This window comes from Oncorhynchus mykiss, chromosome 3 (assembly GCF_013265735.2).
Source record: "Oncorhynchus mykiss isolate Arlee chromosome 3, USDA_OmykA_1.1, whole genome shotgun sequence".
Lineage (NCBI taxonomy): Eukaryota > Metazoa > Chordata > Actinopteri > Salmoniformes > Salmonidae > Oncorhynchus > Oncorhynchus mykiss.
The window spans coordinates 4,513,370-4,533,923 of NC_048567.1; the positions used below are offsets into that span (position 1 = coordinate 4,513,370).

Sequence of the window (20,554 nt, forward strand, 5' to 3'; positions counted from 1 at the left end):
GCCAGTTTCATCATAGCGCTTGATGGTTTTTGCGACTGCACTTGAAGAAACTTTCTACGTTCTTGACATTTTCTGGCTTGACTGACCTTCATGTGTTAATGTAGTGATGGACTGTTGTTTCCCTTTGCATATTTCAGCTGTTCTTGCCAAGTCTCTCCTTCGAGTCTTCACTATTGAGAGCAGGAACTGCCACAGGGTTTCAAACATCTTTCAGCATCTTCTATTTCTTTTTGACTTTGCCAAATAACCGATCTTACTCTGGGTCCTTTATTCAAAGAACCACAGACTGTGTGGAATTGCCTGAGTGAAATACAATTAAAAAGCCATTAGTGTTTTTTTATTCACTTCCTTTTTGATGAGACAGAGAGAGATGGAGAGAGATTCTGTAACGATGCTTAATTGATTTTCATTATTAGCCTGCAGTACACAATTGGTTTACTTTGTTAGTTATATTGTCCTCACTGCAGCTTCACGACAGTATAGTGCAGCCCTTTTATAGTGAGATAACATCATTTTGTAAACAACATTTCACCGGTGTCAAATATGCATGATTTTGAAGCGAAGCAATGCAACAATCAGGCCTACTTTATATTTTATTTTTGTTTCTCTGACTTTCTTACTTACCAGTCTGCGGAGCATCATCATGTATCAATAATGATAATTTACTGCCACCGTGTGGAGATAAGTTAGGGGTGCGAGTTATTGAAAACTGATATAAAATATTTTATTAGCTTTGGTTTTTATTAAGCTGTGCAGATCATGTATGTCTTCTGATAACCCGGTAATGCAAATTAATACGCAGGATTATTTTATTTTACAGTGAGAGTGACCACATTATTTAATGTATGGGATGGGGACCAGGCTTTGAGTAATGCACTTTTCTTGCATTTTCCCTCCATACCGGTAGATGGTACTATTTTTCTGTGTTGACAGGCATCTGTGTCACCAGCTGCCCTTCTTTCAGATTTGTTTACTTCACCGTCATTTCAATGGCGGAACACTGAAAAAAAGCATTTGAGAGCGGTCAGATTTCGGATATATTGTTCTAGTTACGAACGAGCTGAGTACTTACATTTATCATCTTGGCTAGCTAACATAGTGAACGAATCGTTTTGTCCCAATATTTCTCTTAGTAAACCTTCTGGCTGGGGCATTTCCATCAATTAAAGCACGAGATCCCCGAAATGGCAGATAACAACACAGGTGGGAGAGTGACTAGCTTGCTAGCTAATATGTGTTAACTAAAGTGGCATGCTAACGCGGTTATTTCTATCTTGCTAACTGTACGGATAGCTAGCTAGTACAAACACTAGTTTTAATCATCCACCAGCATTTACATGGGCTTTACATTTAACCAACCATCGGTTGTTTGCTAGCTGATATTAGCAAACGCCAGTGTTGCTAGCTAGCTATCCTTCCAGTGTCCTTGCGCTGGCTGCGTTTGTAGCTAACTAGCTATGAATTTATATTGACTAACTAAACATGCCAATAAACAACTATTTAGTTAGCTAGCTAGTTAGTTGTTAATTGTGTCACGTGTGCCAACATTTGCACACTCGACTACCTATTCACTAGCTTGCTAGTTCCCAAACTTGTCATGTCAACAATCTTGACTAGCGTGTCATGAATGCTAACTGTCAACACACGCCCACCAGAATTTGGACCTAGCTAGCTTACGTTAACTAACTTGGTTTAACATTATGTTATGGCTTGGCAGCAAACAGTTGGCATTATTAGCTAGCTAAATGGGCTGTGTATATATATATATATATATATATATATATATATATATATATATATATATATATATATATATATATATATATATATATATATATATTTTTTTTTTTTATTTATTCAAGTCAAGCATGATAACACTTCTTCCTCTGGGATTTCAGACCAAGAAAAAGCAATAGCTGCAAATGCGTTGGAGGCGTTTACGGTAACATTTATTTACCATCAACAGTTTGCTGCAAATTGTGCAATCCTAGGGAGTTGGCCAACTTGGCTACAACTCCATCTATCAAACCTATCTGATTTATGTTTGTTTACATTTACATATATTTGTTTACATTGTTGATGTTTACATTTGTTGATGTTTACATTTGTTGATGTTTACATTTGTTGATGCAACTATTCACAAGTTTTTTTGTTACATTTGTTGATTTTAATTTGTTTACTCACAGGCTGGAAACTATGAGGAATCTTTGAAACACCTTGGAAAGCTGCAAGAGTTGAACAAGGAGGACTACAAGATTGCTTTGAATAAAGCAATAGCTGAATTCTACAAGAGCGGCCAAACCACCACATGCACCCTGAAGCAGACTCTTATTGCAATGAAAAACCAGGTGACTATCGTTGAAACCTTTTATCCAGTCTCTCAATGACACGCCAAATAAATGTTAAACATATTCTAGTATCGTTGATTCCTGTTTTAAATGTCTTGATTCTTGATGAATATATTCACAGATGCACACAATAGTTCATTAAGTTGGCTAATACTTAACATTCATGCATCTTTTTTGTCTATCAAGGTTCACACTTCAATGGAGGATATTGATGGTTTGGATGATGTAGAAAACAGTCTTCTCTACTACAATCAAGCAATCATTCACTACCACATGAGACAGTACTCCGAAGCTATTGCTATTGGAGAGAGGCTGTACCAGTTTCTGGAGCCGTTTGGTAGGTTTTGGTGTTTTTATATGGACAGTCGTATTTGTCAGACTATAAGCTCTTGTCAGAGAACACAAACATTGATATGTATTGCATGACTACACAGTACACACACTCACACGCACACACTTAGTCACAGCAACTGGCAATGTTCCTGATGAATTGGCCTTTGCAGCCCAACAGTTTAGCTTGATGGTGTTATTTGTCCTAGAAGAGAAGTTTGCTCTGGCGGTCTGCTTCTTGCTGGTGGATCTGTACCTGCTAACGTTCCAGCCAGAGAAGGCCCTCCATCTCCTTGCTGTGCTGGAGAAACTGTCTGTACAGGGAAATAACAAGAACGGCAAAGGGGAGGTACGTGTCCCTCTAAAGAGGGGTGTGCTAGCATGCATCATTCTCAGGTGTCATGTTTCTGACTTTGACCCATGATGTTCTGATGTTTGTTACTGTGCTCATGTATGTTGAATGTTATTTTCCACCTCATGGAGAAAGGACTGTTCTTCCTAATCAGATATGTTATTATTAGTGGCAAGTGTAAGGTTCTTGTGTTGACGGAAAAGATGTGCTGCTGCGTGTGTACTCACATTGAGGTTGTCTGTCATGTCCAGGTAATATTTCAGGCACAGTGCAAGTTCTACATTCACAGGGACCCGGTAGTGGAGGCAGCAGACTTCATTCAGGATAATCTCAGGGAGCTTACTGGAGGACAGGTTACTAAAATATACTTCAGGCGCTTACACACTGACACAACATTGATCAACAAACACAGAATTGAATAGGTGTGATTTGGCGGTTGGAGCGTTGGTCAATGTTGGGTCAGTGTAAAGGTGTCTTTAGAACCAAACACAACACACCTACTTTGGGTGTCCACATAATTTTTGTCTGCCCCAAAAAAATATCTTACTGAGGTTATGCAGTTATGCTAGTTACATCTGAGTGCAGGCTATTTTACTAATGGTTTTAAACTTCACTTACTATGAGAAGACATTTGAAGTCTATATTTTCTTAATGCAATGTGGTTATTTTCAAACGTTGGTGTCTATCTTGATATTGCAGAGTGTCAACAGCGCCAACAAAGATGGTCGGAACCAGAAGGCAGAGTTCATTGGCATGATCGAAGCGGCAAAATCCAAAATGCACCAGGTGCGTTTAACACCAGTCCTTTTCCTGAGGTGGAGGAAATGAAGACGGAAAAGCAGCTTTTGAATTGCTGCTTTTGTTTCACACTTGTCCTTCTTCCCGTCCACAGTACAAAGTGCGAGCGTACATTCAGATGAAGTCATCAAAGGCCTGCAAAAGGGAGATCAAGTCTGTGATGAACACAGCAGGGAATGTGAGTCATGATGTTTGTGTTGCTAAACACATTACTAAACTAGCCTGGTTCCAGGTCTGTTTGTGCTGTCTTACCAACTCCTATGGTCAATGGCGTGACAATGACCATAGGAGTTGGAAAGATGGCACGAAATGATCTGGAACCAGGTTTTTAAACTGGCTTACTAAACCTGTTCTCTCCCAAACATCCCCTTCCTACCTTTCCCTGCTTCGGTCGAATGCACTGATTGTAAGTCGTTTTGGATGAGAGCATCTGCTAAATGACTAGAATGTCAATGTTTCCATGCCAACCTGTGTTTCCTTCATCTCCCACTAGTCTGCTTCCTCACTCTTCCTCAAGAGTAACTTTGAGTACCTGAGAGGAAACTACCGCAAAGCAGTGAAGCTCTTAAACAGCTCCAACATCGCAGAGCACCCTGGGGCCATCAAAACAGGTACGTTTAGACCCCTGTTTACCTGGTTATACATCCAACATAGTTGTTGGACCGTGCTGGAAAAGACAATGTAAAAGTATATATCTGATTCAGGACTATATGGATCAGGTTGTCTAGATGGTGTGAAAAGGGTTTAGGACTGTCCTGTTAGCGACAGAGCACAATTGAGTATTACCTATATCAGGTGTTCCCAAACTGGGGTACACGCAATGCCGTCGGGGGTACGCCAAGTAAATGTGATTCACATTTAAAAAAATTAAAAATGTAAACTGCTTTTATTTTTTCCAATGGGTCTATACATTTGGGTGAGGGTCTTTTTCTGCTCTTGAGTAGCCTAGTTTCAATGACAGAAATAAAATGAAACCATCTAGTGTTCAGTGAAATAACAACACAATGTTAAATAATGAACATCCAATCACATGAATCGTTACTTTCTCGCGGGAAACCTTCACTCCTGCCAGACATTTAGAAACGAAACATGACAATTTGAAAAATAAGCCACAGGAGTTTTTTAAGCGAGAATAAAGACTACTTTTGAGTAGAAAGACATGTATAAAAGCAACAGATACCATTAATAAGAAGGGGCTAGAAGCTTCTTATATGGTGAGCTACTGAGTGACTAGGACAGGCAAGCCTCATACTATTGTGGATGACTTAATTCTTCCTACGGCCACGGATATATCTGGGACAATGCTGGGGGAAAAGGCCCCCAAAACTATACAGACAATATCTTCATCAAACAACACTGTTTCACAACACATCAGTGACATGGCAGGAGATTGTTTTGAAACAATTACTGCTTCGCATACAAGCCAGTGAATTATATGCGTTACAGCTGGATGAGTCAACAGACATGGCGGGCCTGGCACAGCTCCTGGTTTATGTCTGTAACAGCTGGATGAGTCAACAGACATGGCGGGCCTGGCACAGCTCCTGGTTTATGTCTGTTACAGCTGGATGAGTCAACAGACATGGCGGGCCTGGCACAGCTCCTGGTATATGTCTGTTACAGCTGGATGAGTCAACAGACATGGCGGGCCTGGCACAGCTCCTGGTATATGTCTGTTACAGCTGGATGAGTCAACAGACATGGCGGGCCTGGCACAGCTCCTGGTTTATGTCTGTTACAGCTGGATGAGTCAACAGACATGGCGGGCCTGGCACAGCTCCTGGTTTATGTCTGTTACAGCTGGATGAGTCAACAGACATGGCGGGCCTGGCACAGCTCCTGGTATATGTCTGTTACAGCTGGATGAGTCAACAGACATGGCGGGCCTGGCACAGCTCCTGGTATATGTCTGTTACAGCTGGATGAGTCAACAGACATGGCGGGCCTGGCACAGCTCCTGGTATATGTCTGTTACATCTGGATGAGTCAACAGACATGGCGGGCCTGGCACAGCTCCTGGTATATGTCTGTTACAGCTGGATGAGTCAACAGACATGGCGGGCCTGGCACAGCTCCTGGTATATGTCTGTTACAGCTGGATGAGTCAACAGACATGGCGGGCCTGGCACAGCTCCTGGTATATGTCTGTTACAGCTGGATGAGTCAACAGACATGGCGGGCCTGGCACAGCTCCTGGTATATGTCTGTTACAGCTGGATGAGTCAACAGACATGGCGGGCCTGGCACAGCTCCTGGTATATGTCTGTTACAGCTGGATGAGTCAACAGACATGGCGGGCCTGGCACAGCTCCTGGTATATGTCTGTTACAGCTGGATGAGTCAACAGACATGGCGGGCCTGGCACAGCTCCTGGTATATGTCTGTTACAGCTGGATGAGTCAACAGACATGGCGGGCCTGGCACAGCTCCTGGTATATGTCTGTTACAGCTGGATGAGTCAACAGACATGGTGGGCCTGGCACAGCTCCTGGTATATGTCTGTTACAGCTGGATGAGTCAACAGACATGGCGGGCCTGGCACAGCTCCTGGTATATGTCTGTTACAGCTGGATGAGTCAACAGACATGTCTGTTACGTTTATGGGGGTCAATTAAGGAAGACATCCCCTTCTACAAACCACTGGAAACCAGGACAACAGGATAGGATATTCTTAAAGTACTGGACAGCTTTGTGACATCAAATGGACTTTGGTGGTCAAGATGTGTTGGTATCTGTACTGATGGAGCAAAAGCCATGACGGGGAGACATAGTGGAGTGGTAACGCGCGTGCAAGCATTTGCTCCCGACGCCACTTGGGTACACTGCAGCATCCACCAAGAGGCTCTTGGGTACACTGCAGCATCCACCAAGAGGCTCTTGGGTACACTGCAGCATCCACCAAGAGGCTCTTGGGTACACTGCAGCATGCACCGACAGGCTCTTGGGTACACTGCAGCATGCACCGAGAGGCTCTTGGGTACACTGCAGCATGCACCGAGAGGCTCTTGGGTACACTGCAGCATCCACCAAGAGGCTCTTGGGTACACTGCAGCATGCACTGAGAGGCTCTTGGGTACACTGCAGCATGCACCGAGAGGCTCTTGCTGCCATAGGAATGCCTGACAGCTTGAAAGATGTTTTGGACACTACAGTGAAAATGTTTAACTTTGTTGAAGCAAGGCCCCTGAACTCTCGTGTATTTTCTGCATTATGAAATGATATGGGCAGCGACCATGTAATGCTTTTACAACATACAGAAGTGAGCTGGTTATCAAGGGGCAAAGTATTGACAAGTTTTTTTTTTAATTGAGAGACCAGCTTAAACTTTTCATTACTGACCATAATTTTCACTTGTCTGACCGCTTGCATGACGAAAGTTTCTCACACGACTGGCCTATCTGGGTGATGTTTTTTCTAGGCTGAATGATCTGAATCTAGGTGGGATTACAGGGACTCTTCGCAACTATATTCAATGTGCGGGAAAAAATTGAGGCTATGATTAAGAAGTTGGAGCTCTTCTCTGTCTGCATTAACAAGGACAACACACAGGTCTTTCCATCATTGTTAGATTTTGTTGTGAGCAAATTAACTCAAGCTTACAGACAATGTCTAATGTGATATAGTGATGCACCTGAGTGAGTTGGGTGCGCAATTACACAGGTACTTTCCTAAGATGGACGACACAAACAATTGGATTGGTTATCCTTTTCATGCCCCGCCTCTAGTCCACTTACTGATATCTGAACTAGAGAGCCTCATCGAAATTGCAACAAGCGGTTCTGTGAAAATTGAATTTAATCAGAAGCCACTGCCAGATTTCTGGATAGGGCTGCACTCAGAGTTTCTTGCCTTGGCAAATCATGCTGTTAAGACACTGATGCCCTTTGCAACCACGTACCTATGTGAGAGTGAATTCTCAGCCCTCACTAGCATGAAAACTAAATACAGGCACAGACTGTGTGTGGAAAATGATTTAAGACTGAGACTCTCTCCAATACAACCCAACATTGCAGAGTTAAGTGCATCCTTTCAAGCACACCCTTCTCATTAACTTGTGGTGAGTTTTTCACAATTCTCAATTAACAAATTAAGTTTATATGTAAGAAAGCTAAATTATTGATTTGATTTGGTTTTGGTCCTATAAGAGCTCTTTGTCACTTCCCATGAGCCGCGTTGTGATGACAACTCACACTCATTCTCTGTTTAATAAATGTATTGTATAGTGTGTGTGTGGCAGGGTTACAATGATGGAAAAAAAACAACATTTGAGTGTGCTGACCCTGGTGCTAGAGGGTGTACGCAGCTGGAGATTGAACGTTTGAAGGGGTACGGGACTATAAAAAGTTTGGGAGCCACTTCCCTATATGAAAGTGAACTTCCGCTAAATGTTCTGTCTTGTTTGTTTCTACCATCAGGGGAATGTGTGCGCTGTATGTTCTGGAACAACCTGGGTTGCATACACTTTGCCATGGGGAAACACAACCTAGGTATATTCTACTTCAAAAAGGCCCTGCAGGAGAACGACCACACGTGTGCACAGCTGGGGGACGGTGGGGCGACGGGGAACGGGCAATGTGAGTCAACAAACTGGGTTTAACGCCATTCAAAGCCACAAGACAGTTTCTCAGACACAGATTAAGCCTAGTCTTGGACTTAAGTATGTTAAATGCAGATTCTGACATCAAAATGGTATCTTAGTGCAGGACTAGTTTAATCTGTGTCTGGGAAACTGGTCCTACGTGTTTCTCCTGTCATTGTACGCCGACTAGCTCTGTTGTCTCTCTGTCCTTCCAGCTAAGCAGTTCTCGGGCATCCCCATGTGTGCGCTGCTAGCCAACAAGCGTTATGAGCTGCTGTATAACTGTGGGATCCAGCTGCTGCACATCGGCCGGCCCCTGGCGGCCTTCGACTGTCTGATGGATGCTGTGCAGGTGTACCACTCTAACCCTGGCCTCTGGTTACGGTTGGCTGAGTGCTGCATTGCTGCCAACAAGGGTGTGAGTTGTGATTTTTTTAAACACACTTACAAACACACGCACACTTGTTTTCTTACAGTGAAATAAAACTTAACAACATTCAAATGTTGCATTTTCTTATTTTTCCAGAGCTTAGAACAAGACAACAAGGGTCTTCCGAGTAAAAAGGGTATCGTTCAGGCCATCGTTGGGCAGGGCTACCATCGCAAGATCATCCTGGCATCACAGTCCACCCAGAACACAATCTACAGGTCAGTTTTCCCTCTCCCTATGGACCTAACCAGTGCTGTCCAGGAGATGGCGCTAAAACATTTGTTTACGTGGTAGTGATTGCTGAAATTAGAGGGTACTCTGAGACAACTCAAGATGTTGATCATTACTATATATCCATTAACCTCTTGGTTTACTCTTTCCTCTCCTAAATGTGGGTGTGTGTAGTGATGGGCAGTCTGCAGCCATTCCGGTGGCCAGTATGGAGTTTGCAGCGATCTGTCTGAGGAACGGCCTGGTCCTCCTCCCTGATCACCAGCAGCAGGAGAACAAGGCAGAGAACGGCTCCAAGACAACCAGCCAGTCAGGCAGCACAGAGAGCGGCTCAGAGAACAGCGACGCCTGCAGGTCAGTGTCTCATCTCACCCTGAGATTGGCTTGGTGCTAAAACATGCCTTGTCAAATCTATTTTTGTAGAGCACTGTGGTTAAGATTAGACTATTAACAAGGATTCAGCTCTCCATGTCCTCTTATAGAAGAAGAACTTTACAGGAAGTATCTTTCTTTCCATTTCCCCGACGTCCTTATCGTTGGTTTGACAGTGGGAAAGGTCAAGAAGGAGACAAGTTCCTTTCTGCAGCACCGTCTTCACCTCTGAGGAAACAGGAGGTTGAAAACCTCAGGTAAGAGAGACCTCTCTACCCAGACCTTTCTGTTTCCCTTCCTGTCTCCCCCAGTCAGTTAATAATCCATTCTCCCCTTCCTGTCTCCCCCAGTCAGTTAATAATCCTTTCTCCCCTTCCTGTCTCCCCCAGTCAGTTAATAATCCTTTCTCCCCTTCCTGTCTCCCCCAGTCAGTTAATAATCCTTTCTCCCCTTCCTGTCTCCCCCAGTCAGTTAATAATCCTTTCTCCCCTTCCTGTCTCCCCCAGTCAGTTAATAATCCTTTCTCCCCTTCCTGTCTCCCCCAGTCAGTTAATAAACCTTTCTCCCCTTCCTGTCTCCCCCAGTCAGCTAATAATCCTTTCTCCCCTTCCTGTCTCCCCCAGTCAGCTAATAATCCTTTCTCCCCTTCCTGTCTCCCCCAGTCAGTTAATAATCCTTTCTCCCCTTCCTGTCTCCCCCAGTCAGCTAATAATCCTTTCTCCCCTTCCTGTCTCCCCCAGTCAGTTAATAATCCTTTCTCCCCTTCCTGTCTCCCCCAGTCAGTTAATAATCCTTTCTCCCCTTCCTGTCTCCCCCAGTCAGTTAATAAACCTTTCTCCCCTTTCTGTCTCCCCCAGTCAGCTAATAATCCTTTCTCCCCTTCCTGTCTCCCCCAGTCAGCTAATAATCCTTTCTCCCCTTCCTGTCTCCCCCAGTCAGCTAATAATCCTTTCTCCCCTTCCTGTCTCCCCCAGTCAGCTAATAATCCTTTCTCCCCTTCCTGTCTCCCCCAGTCAGTTAATAATCATTTCTCCCCTTCCTGTCTCCCCCAGTCAGCTAATAATCCTCTCTCCCCTCTCTGTTGCCCTGGTCCTCCTGGGTCTCTGTTGCCCTGGTCCTCCTGGGTCTCTGTTGCCCTGGTCCTCCTGGGTCTCTGTTCTCTGGACTAATTGGACAAAGCTTCCACTTTTCATTAGGAGGGGGTAGAGTTGGGGAGGGGTTAGGGTTGGGGAGGATGTGCTGAATGAAGGGCTGACCCCACAGGGAAAGTTTACGAGCAGCTCCGTCAACTACTTGGGTTTATTTCCTGGAATCCCTGAGTGTTCTGTTGCCAACCAGTGAGAGGCCTGGGAGGGACACGACCACTACAGTCCAGACTCTCCACGCCTGCACTTCTCTTTAACCAAGAAAAATAATTGAAAGAACTGAATTTATTGTTTAATTAGTATTCATTTCAATATAGAATTAATTTCCCCCACATCTGAATGTTATGCAACCCACTATGTTTCCCAGTGCAGGATGGTGTGATCTGTTGTTGTCCTGCCTGTGCTGACTGGGTCCTCCTATATGGTGTTGTCTCTCTAGGTGTTCCCTCCTGGCCTGCAGTGCCTACGTGGCCCTGGTGTTAGGAGACAACCTGATGGCCCTGAACCATGCAGAGAAGCTCCTTCACCAGACCAAGCTGTCTGGATCACTCAAGTAAGACCTCTATCCATCCGTCTCTCTCTATCCATCTGTCTCTCTATCTCTGTCCCCACTCAGATAAACTCTTACACCAGATGGACTTCATTCCTCTATCCCCTTTTCCCTTAGCCTTTCATCCTCACTCCCCCTTTCCCCTCAACACCTCTTTCTGTTTCTTCCTCTCCCCCCTCCTTCCCGCTACCCATGCACCTCATGTTATCACTTCATTAACCTCCATATGACTTACCCCCCCTCCCCCAAAGCTTACGGCACTTAACATGACTCACCGTCTGGTAATGGTAATGTGGCCCTAGCAGACCTCTTGACTCTTCAGACTACTTAATGACTTCATGACCACAGACTTCCCGTCAGTCCCTCCTCCTTCCTTGGATTGCACTGCTGTCCTCCTCACCACAGAATGTGGAGGGTTAATGACAGACTAGGGGGAGTATCCTGCTGTCCTCCTCACCACAGAATGTGGAGGGTTAATGACAGACTAGGGGGAGTATCCTGCTGTCCTACTCACCACAGAATGTGGAGGGTTAATGACAGACTAGGGGGAGTATCCTGCTGTCCTACTCACCACAGAATGTGGAGGGTTAATGACAGACTAGGGGGAGTATCCTGCTGTCCTCCTCACCACAGAATGTGGAGGGTTAATGACAGACTAGGGGGAGTATCCTGCTGTCCTCCTCACCACAGAATGTGGAGGGTTAATGACAGACTAGGGGGAGTATCCTGCTGTCCTACTCACCACAGAATGTGGAGGGTTAATGACAGACTAGGGGGAGTATCCTGCTGTCCTCCTCACCACAGAATGTGGAGGGTTAATGACAGACTAGGGGGAGTATCCTGCTGTCCTCCTCACCACAGAATGTGGAGGGTTAATGACAGACTAGGGGGAGTATCCTGCTGTCCTACTCACCACAGAATGTGGAGGGTTAATGACAGACTAGGGGGAGTATCCTGCTGTCCTCCTCACCACAGAATGTGGAGGGTTAATGACAGACTAGGGGGAGTATCCTGCTGTCCTCCTCACCACAGAATGTGGAGGGTTAATGACAGACTAGGGGGAGTATCCTGCTGTCCTACTCACCACATAATGTGGAGGGTTAATGACAGACTAGGGGGAGTATCCTGCTGTCCTCCTCACCACAGAATGTGGAGGGTTAATGAGACTAGGGGGGTAGCCTGCTGTCCTCCTCACCACAGAATGTGGAGGGTTAATGACAGACTAGGGGGGGTATCCTGCTGTCCTCCTCACCACAGAATGTGGAGGGTTAATGACAGACTAGGGGGGTAGCCTGCTGTCCTCCTCACCACAGAATGTGGAGGGTTAATGACAGACTAGGGGGGTAGCCTGCTGTCCTCCTCACCACAGAATGTGGAGGGTTAATGACAGACTAGGGGGAGTATCCTGCTGTCCTCCTCACCACAGAATGTGGAGGGTTAATGACAGACTAGGGGGAGTATCCTGCTGTCCTCCTCACCACAGAATGTGGAGGGTTAATGACAGACTAGGGGGAGTATCCTGCTGTCCTCCTCACCACAGAATGTGGAGGGTTAATGACAGACTAGGGGGAGTATCCTGCTGTCCTCCTCACCACAGAATGTGGAGGGTTAATGACAGACTAGGGGGAGTATCCTGCTGTCCTCCTCACCACAGAATGTGGAGGGTTAATGACAGACTAGGGGGAGTATCCTGCTGTCCTCCTCACCACAGAATGTGGAGGGTTAATGACAGACTAGGGGGAGTATCCTGCGGTCCTCCTCACCACAGAATGTGGAGGGTTAATGACAGACTAGGGGGAGTATCCTGCTGTCCTCCTCACCACAGAATGTGGAGGGTTAATGACAGACTAGGGGGAGTATCCTGCTGTCCTCCTCACCACAGAATGTGGAGGGTTAATGACAGACTAGGGGGAGTATCCTGCTGTCCTCCTCACCACAGAATGTGGAGGGTTAATGACAGACTAGGGGGAGTATCCTGCTGTCCTACTCACCACAGAATGTGGAGGGTTAATGACAGACTAGGGGGAGTATCCTGCTGTCCTCCTCACCACAGAATGTGGAGGGTTAATGACAGACTAGGGGGAGTATCCTGCTGTCCTCCTCACCACAGAATGTGGAGGGTTAATGACAGACTAGGGGGAGTATCCTGCTGTCCTACTCACCACAGAATGTGGAGGGTTAATGACAGACTAGGGGGAGTATCCTGCTGTCCTCCTCACCACAGAATGTGGAGGGTTAATGACAGACTAGGGGGAGTATCCTGCTGTCCTCCTCACCACAGAATGTGGAGGGTTAATGACAGACTAGGGGGAGTATCCTGCTGTCCTACTCACCACAGAATGTGGAGGGTTAATGACAGACTAGGGGGAGTATCCTGCTGTCCTCCTCACCACAGAATGTGGAGGGTTAATGACAGACTAGGGGGAGTATCCTGCTGTCCTCCTCACCACAGAATGTGGAGGGTTAATGACAGACTAGGGGGAGTATCCTGCTGTCCTACTCACCACATAATGTGGAGGGTTAATGACAGACTAGGGGGAGTATCCTGCTGTCCTCCTCACCACAGAATGTGGAGGGTTAATGAGACTAGGGGGGTAGCCTGCTGTCCTCCTCACCACAGAATGTGGAGGGTTAATGACAGACTAGGGGGGGTATCCTGCTGTCCTCCTCACCACAGAATGTGGAGGGTTAATGACAGACTAGGGGGGTAGCCTGCTGTCCTCCTCACCACAGAATGTGGAGGGTTAATGACAGACTAGGGGGGTAGCCTGCTGTCCTCCTCACCACAGAATGTGGAGGGTTAATGACAGACTAGGGGGAGTATCCTGCTGTCCTCCTCACCACAGAATGTGGAGGGTTAATGACAGACTAGGGGGAGTATCCTGCTGTCCTCCTCACCACAGAATGTGGAGGGTTAATGACAGACTAGGGGGAGTATCCTGCTGTCCTCCTCACCACAGAATGTGGAGGGTTAATGACAGACTAGGGGGAGTATCCTGCTGTCCTCCTCACCACAGAATGTGGAGGGTTAATGACAGACTAGGGGGAGTATCCTGCTGTCCTCCTCACCACAGAATGTGGAGGGTTAATGACAGACTAGGGGGAGTATCCTGCGGTCCTCCTCACCACAGAATGTGGAGGGTTAATGACAGACTAGGGGGAGTATCCTGCTGTCCTCCTCACCACAGAATGTGGAGGGTTAATGACAGACTAGGGGGAGTATCCTGCTGTCCTCCTCACCACAGAATGTGGAGGGTTAATGACAGACTAGGGGGAGTATCCTGCTGTCCTCCTCACCACAGAATGTGGAGGGTTAATGACAGACTAGGGGGAGTATCCTGCTGTCCTACTCACCACAGAATGTGGAGGGTTAATGACAGACTAGGGGGAGTATCCTGCTGTCCTCCTCACCACAGAATGTGGAGGGTTAATGACAGACTAGGGGGAGTATCCTGCTGTCCTACTCACCACAGAATGTGGAGGGTTAATGACAGACTAGGGGGAGTATCCTGCTGTCCTCCTCAACACAGAATGTGGAGGGTTAATGTATTTCTTCTAAAATAAGTAAAAAAATAAGTAAATAAACTTTTGGTCACCACACCATGTACATCCATAACCTATGGTGAGATCTGAAAACACCAGTAGGTGGAGGGCACCCCTCAAACATGAAAGAAATAGAGCAGATTGCTGCTGAATGGGGGCCAAATTGTCAGTAGAAAGGTGCAGCAAGTTCATTGAAGTGTTTGTCTGCCGTTATCTTGGCTAAAGGCCTAAAGTTACAGTCCGGGGTGCCAATCATTTTGTCCATGTCGTTGGTCTTTATTTTCTAAATTTATCTTGGCTCAAGTTTACAAAACTAAAATGGGTTCTGCAATGTTGAAAATCCAATAAAAACGTTATGTCAAATTGATTTGAGAATAAGGGAATTATTTAAGGAAAGTGCAGGGGTGCCAATATATTAGGTCGCACCTGTACATACTGTAAAACTCAGTATCAAATAGCCACCAGTCCCATTTAATAGCCAGGCAACAGGAGACATTTCAGCAAATTAACTGTTTACGTGATTACCATTAATCGTTTACGAGGTTTAATGTTTGATTTGTGACATAAAAAAATCAATTATGGCAATCATCCGTTTTTATCGGCAGTAAGAAAGCGCTAATAACTGCTAGCTAACTGGCCAACACAAAAACACAAAACTTTAGGAGTACAGAAAATTGTCCGACCACCCTCTAGTGGCAAAAGTAAGAACTGCTGAAAATGCACAGTCATAAAGGAGACTAGTACATTTTTATAGAGGCATACTAAGACTAAATAAACCCGAACAATTAACAATGCAAAAGCTGTGCGCATTAAAAGGACAAAGAATCCGGCTCAAATAGAAGCCTGTCTCTAAGAAGTGTGTTGTTGAGTGATTTAACACCCGGGCTGTTAACTGAAGTTTTACTGTATATCACCTTTTTGACAGTATATACGATTAGCTATGTTCACATCCCCATGAACAAGCCCCAATACTAGTGAGTCTAATGGTGCATCTGATTGTCTGACGGTGCATCCTCTGTCTCTCTGTTCCAGGTTCCTGGGACACCTGTATGCTGCAGAGGCCCTCATATCCCTGGACCGGATCTCAGAGGCCATCGGTCACCTCAACCCAGAGAACGTCACTGATGTCTCCATGGGGGTGTTGTCTAGCGAGCAGGACCAAGGTTAGTCCTCACACCCACCTCTCTAGCTCCAATCGATGGCTCTGCTGGAAAACACAGCACCCCAACCAGTATTCTGCCCTAACTGAAATGACCTATCCATTTTACCACATGATGGTTTGATGTCTGAGTCTCATGATCACTGTTTGATAGTGTTTGTGTTCACAGGGCCAGATAAAGGGGATCTGGAGCCTGTCGAGTCATGTGAGTGTATATATACACACACACACTTATCACCTAACACACTCCCTGCAGTCTCAGTAGAGACTCCCCATCTGTGTGTGAGGTGACATCCACTGATCATGTGTTGACAGGGTGTGTTGTGTGTTGGTACAGCAGGGAAGCAGACTCCTCTGTGTTACCCCAGCACAGTGAGCTCAGCCCGGGCCATAATGCTGTTCAACCTAGGCAGTGCCTATTGTCTGAGGAGTGAGTACGAGAAGGCCCGCAAGTGCCTGCATCAGGTACGGTTCATACTCGCAGGCACACGCCCACACACACACAGCTACAGTACATACTTATCTCTTGAAACCATTCAGATGTGTTATTATCCCAAACATGACTGTGTTTAGATGTCTGTGAACCTGTTCCTCTCTCCCAGGCCGCCTCCATGGTGAACACCAAGGAGATTCCTCCTGAAGCCATCTTACTGGCTGTCTACCTGGAGCTGCAGAACGGTGAGTCATCTCTCTGGGTTCTCATTCCCACCTGCAAAGTTGTGATGTGGGGCCCTCAGGTTTCCCAATCTGGCCCTTATGATAGTTGTCTTTTATAGATTCTTATTGACTATTGTTTTCTAGCATAGTATGAGGCAAGGGGGAGGGGTTCCAAGGAAGTGTTGAGACTGATGTCAAACTCTTGACATTCCAGTTCTAGAATTCTCCAGGTAGAATGCCGAAGGCCACACTCTGGCACAAAGGCAGTGATGACAGATTACTGCTGTCAGTCAACCTCTATCCAGTGTAGAAAGGTCAGGGGTCAGGACCTTATGACCTTACTAAGAGCTGTGTATGATCTCACCGTTTCCCTCTGCCTCTCTTTATGTTTCTCTCCCCCACCCCCTCTCCTCTCTCAGGGAACACACAGCTCGCCCTGCAGATCATCAAACGTAACCAGCTCCTCCCCTCAGTGCTCCAGGCGCCCTCTCCAGACACACGAAAGAAGCCTGTTCCCTCCTCCTTCCAGCCTGTCCAACCACCCATCCAGATGCCCTCACCCTTCACAACAGTCCAGCGCAAATGAGCCCTCAACCCTTGTTCCCCTAACCCTCCTTGCCCCATTGCACAGCAACACGCACCTGTCCACCTCTCATCACTTCACCTCAGTGTATTATTTATTTAAGGCAAGCTGACCCCAACTCAGTGCCGGTGTAGGGTGAAGTTGTCCCTAGATGCTGATCTTGACTCAGCTTTGTATTTCCTCCCACTAATGGTTAACATTGGTGGAGAGGAAGCTGATCCTAGATCTGTACCTAGGGGAAATTGAACTCCTCAGCACCCAGACGGAGCCCCTCCAGGTCAGGTCCTGGTATGAAATGCAGAGGTCTCCTGTCGGGTGGACGAAGGGTGCGTTCACGGCCCAAATTACACCTTATCCCCTATGTAAGTGCACTCCTTTTGACCAGAGCCCTATGGGGCCCTAATAAAAGTAGTGCCCTATATAAGGAACTGGGTACCATTTGGGATGGAGCCTTTATTCAGTGGCTATCACCTGCAGTGTCTTTGGGGCAGATCTGACATGATTTCTCTGTTCTCTGAGAGTTTTAACTTTCCATTTGTGACAGCAACATCCGTTATGATATATACTGACCGACTTTTGCTTGGGGCAAATTAAATACCTGTATAAAAAAATAAATTTTATTTACAGAAGTAAGCTGACTTGCATTGTATATGGCTGCTGGGTCGGTAATAGTTTTCAGACCCTTGAGGGAGAAGGTGGAGTTGTGCTGCTGTCATGTCAGAGGAGAAATATGCTTTGTGGGGGAGGGGTTAAGAGGACCACACACACACACTAAAACCTGGTTTTGGTACATAGTACAACTCCTGATTGACCAGGGCCCATCGGGTTTGGATTAGCGTGCCATTAAACACACTCCAACTATTGATATTTTCCTGTTTAAACAATGTAGAAATACAGGTCATGTACACATGTAACAGTAAAGTTTTAGACAAACGCAAATTTCAAGGAGTTGGTCTGATGGTGCCCTCTGTCATCGGCCTCCCCCATACTTGAACAAGAGAGGAAGGCCCCCTCCCCCCACATGGGCCATGACATGAGGAGACCTGGGCCACCCATTGTAAATCAGCTGATGAGATAAAGGAGACTGGGGTGTTACATTCTAAAGCCTCCCCTTCCCTGCTGCCAGACTGAGCCATGAGAATACTCCTCACTAATAAACATGGCTTTGCCTGGTCACTGGTCATCTATTGGTAAGTGGACACCACTTTTCTGTTATTCTACAGTGCCTGAATAACAGTGGACTCAAAGAGACGGATCAGGAAATGGATGTTGGATACAAGAATCCCATTTTATTGAAGCCCCAAACTTCATAGGAAATGTTAAGTCCATATAGACGAGAAGCAGACGGCAGGTTAACAGCAGTCACCTAACATCCTTCAGAATGCTTCTTGAGTCCCAAATGGCACCCTAGTCCCTATATAATGCACAACTTTTGATAGGACTCTAGTCAAAAGTAGTGCCCTCTATAGGGCAGGGGTGTCACTCATTCCATGGATGGCCTAGTCTAGTGTCTGCAGGTTTTTGGTTTTTCCTTTCAATTAAGAACTAGACAACCCAGGTTATATGCGTCTAGTTGGTAGAGCATGGCACTAGCAACACCTGGGTTGTGGGATCGATTTCCGCGAGGGACCAGTACTGCAAGTCTCTCTGGATAAGAGCGTCTGCTAAAACAGACAACCAGGTGACCTAAATTCCTCAATCAAGTACAAGGAAGAAGTGAAAACAAACAGCCCTCCGTGGAATGAGTTTAACACCTGTGCTCTAGGGAACAGGGTGGTATTTAGGGCTCACAAACACTTCCAACCAGGCAAGAGGGTATAGGGAAGGAGGGAGTATTGGAAGAACTCTTTTAGAGTCCCCTATTCTCACTGCTATCCCTTTCAAACACTCATAAGTGGAGTCTATATGGAGCAGTCTTCCATTCCACCTGCAATGAAACGGCACAATATTTAGGCTCGACTCCAGGTTATATAAACCCCACAAAAGGGTCAAACGACCTCAACGTTTTTCATACAGTGAATTATTTTGGGTTGAACACAATTCCAGAGTAAATGGCCTAAAGTATCAAATGATTAATATAGCCCGTTCACCATGCACCATGCTCAAATGGCCTGACTGGGACCAAGGATCAGAGACATCTGACAGTATAATGTATATTTTACAACAGCATAGAATTGTCACAATACAGAATATTTTCCCCACATACTGAGAGACATCCCAACAAAAATTATACATTGGAAAGTAAAACAAATCTGTTTGAGTCAGTATTTTTTCCACCAAAAATGATCTGATTAAGCATTTTAAAGTTGGAACTTATGTAATTTAAAAAACATTTTTTAAGGTCAAAGCTGTTTATTGAGAGTTTTTCAAAACGTGGAACACCAGCATTATACCTACCGGAGTTTGACTTTAATATGATCATGTAGTCAATTTGTCTAAGACCATGTTCTTATGAACTGATAGGCTTTGTTTGTTTATCTCCATGAGAGGAAAAGTACTAATGCTGGAATCCTCCCATACTGCTCAACCAGATACCTTACTGTGGAGGATGGAACACAGAGCATTTCTAATAGCTTGGATAGACTGAGGCTCGATTTAATCTGCACCGAAGAAGTTCAGCGCTATAGCGCAATTCAAATGTAAAAAGGTCATTTCTGTTTTGAGTCGACATTGCATTCACGGTTAACGCTGCCAGTCTCCACGAAATGTGGGAACATTGCCTTTAATTTCTCTATAGTGCTGTTTTTCCACCATATGGATCAAATGGAGCCCAAAGTATACTTCCGGCTAGGGTTGCAAATAAACTTTCCCCCAATTCCCAGAAATCCCGTTTAGAAGATTCCCTCCCTCTTTATCCACTCCTGATTTCGGGAATCCTCCAACCTGGAATTCTTGAAAACCTGTAAAGTTACCAGAATTTTGCAACCTGACAAAAAACTAAAACAGCCGATACAGAAACAGGTAAATAACAAAGTTCAAAGGTTACCTTTAAGCCCTTGGTAGTTTTCTTGATTATTTGTGATACTTCCAACTGTGGAAGTATAGACAGAGTACATGTTGAATGTCCTCTACTAGTATAGTGTTATGTACTGCTTCAGCAGTAGCTAATGGGGGTCCTAATAAAATACTGAAATATTTAAGGCAAATGTATTTCTGTTTGAACTCTGTTGTAGTTTGACATCATGATGAGGTAACTTGATTGGGCCCAGTAAAGCTATTCATAAAATAGATACAATCTTATAGTCAAAGGAAGCCATCCTCCTCAACCTAACATACTACAACCCTAAAATAATTAAAAAGCAGTGACAAATCTTTTCCACAATTACTTTTTGAATCATGCATTAAAATATACAAGTCTTGTCTTCTAAGTGTCAAGACCTTGAGGTCTTTTAAGAAACATTCACTGCAAACTTCAGTTCAAACTATAGGAACAATATAGGAACCAACAATGTACTGAAAATACGTCAGATCAATGTG

The 20,554-nt window shown here is 45.3% G+C and overlaps 1 protein-coding gene across 10 annotated transcripts; it reads left to right on the forward strand.

Annotated features, from left to right (window-relative positions):
• Window positions 1–953: 953 nt before the first annotated feature.
• LOC110518117 (CCR4-NOT transcription complex subunit 10) lies at window positions 954–17,710 on the forward strand. 10 transcript variants are annotated; one of them, XR_005040210.1, is made up of 20 exons: window positions 954–1,203; window positions 1,899–1,942; window positions 2,187–2,348; window positions 2,535–2,685; window positions 2,888–3,027; window positions 3,282–3,383; window positions 3,730–3,816; window positions 3,923–4,006; window positions 4,322–4,439; window positions 8,244–8,402; window positions 8,623–8,825; window positions 8,934–9,055; window positions 9,243–9,422; window positions 9,617–9,697; window positions 11,025–11,138; window positions 15,711–15,841; window positions 15,992–16,042; window positions 16,153–16,302; window positions 16,440–16,515; window positions 16,914–17,710. XR_005040210.1 is itself a non-coding variant. In XM_036966283.1 (20 exons), the coding sequence occupies exons 1-20, from the start codon at window positions 1,185–1,187 to the stop codon at window positions 17,078–17,080; spliced, it is 2,319 nt and encodes a 772-aa protein (XP_036822178.1). In that variant the 5' UTR covers window positions 954–1,184; the 3' UTR covers window positions 17,081–17,710. The 10 variants fall into 10 exon arrangements, 8 of the variants coding, with proteins under 8 accessions (XP_036822178.1, XP_036822191.1, XP_036822196.1 ...); XR_005040211.1 differs by having other exon boundaries at window positions 16,007–16,042; XM_036966283.1 differs by having other exon boundaries at window positions 16,175–16,302.
• The last annotated feature ends 2,844 nt before the right edge of the window (window positions 17,711–20,554 follow it).

Bases quoted from the DNA above. Each gene is read 5' to 3' on its own strand.
- LOC110518117 (XM_036966283.1), top strand. The intron at 8,826-8,933 runs GTGAGTTGTGAT...TTATTTTTCCAG, and splicing joins GCATTGCTGCCAACAAGGGT to AGCTTAGAACAAGACAACAA. The intron at 16,516-16,913 runs GTGAGTCATCTC...CTCCTCTCTCAG, and splicing joins CTACCTGGAGCTGCAGAACG to GGAACACACAGCTCGCCCTG.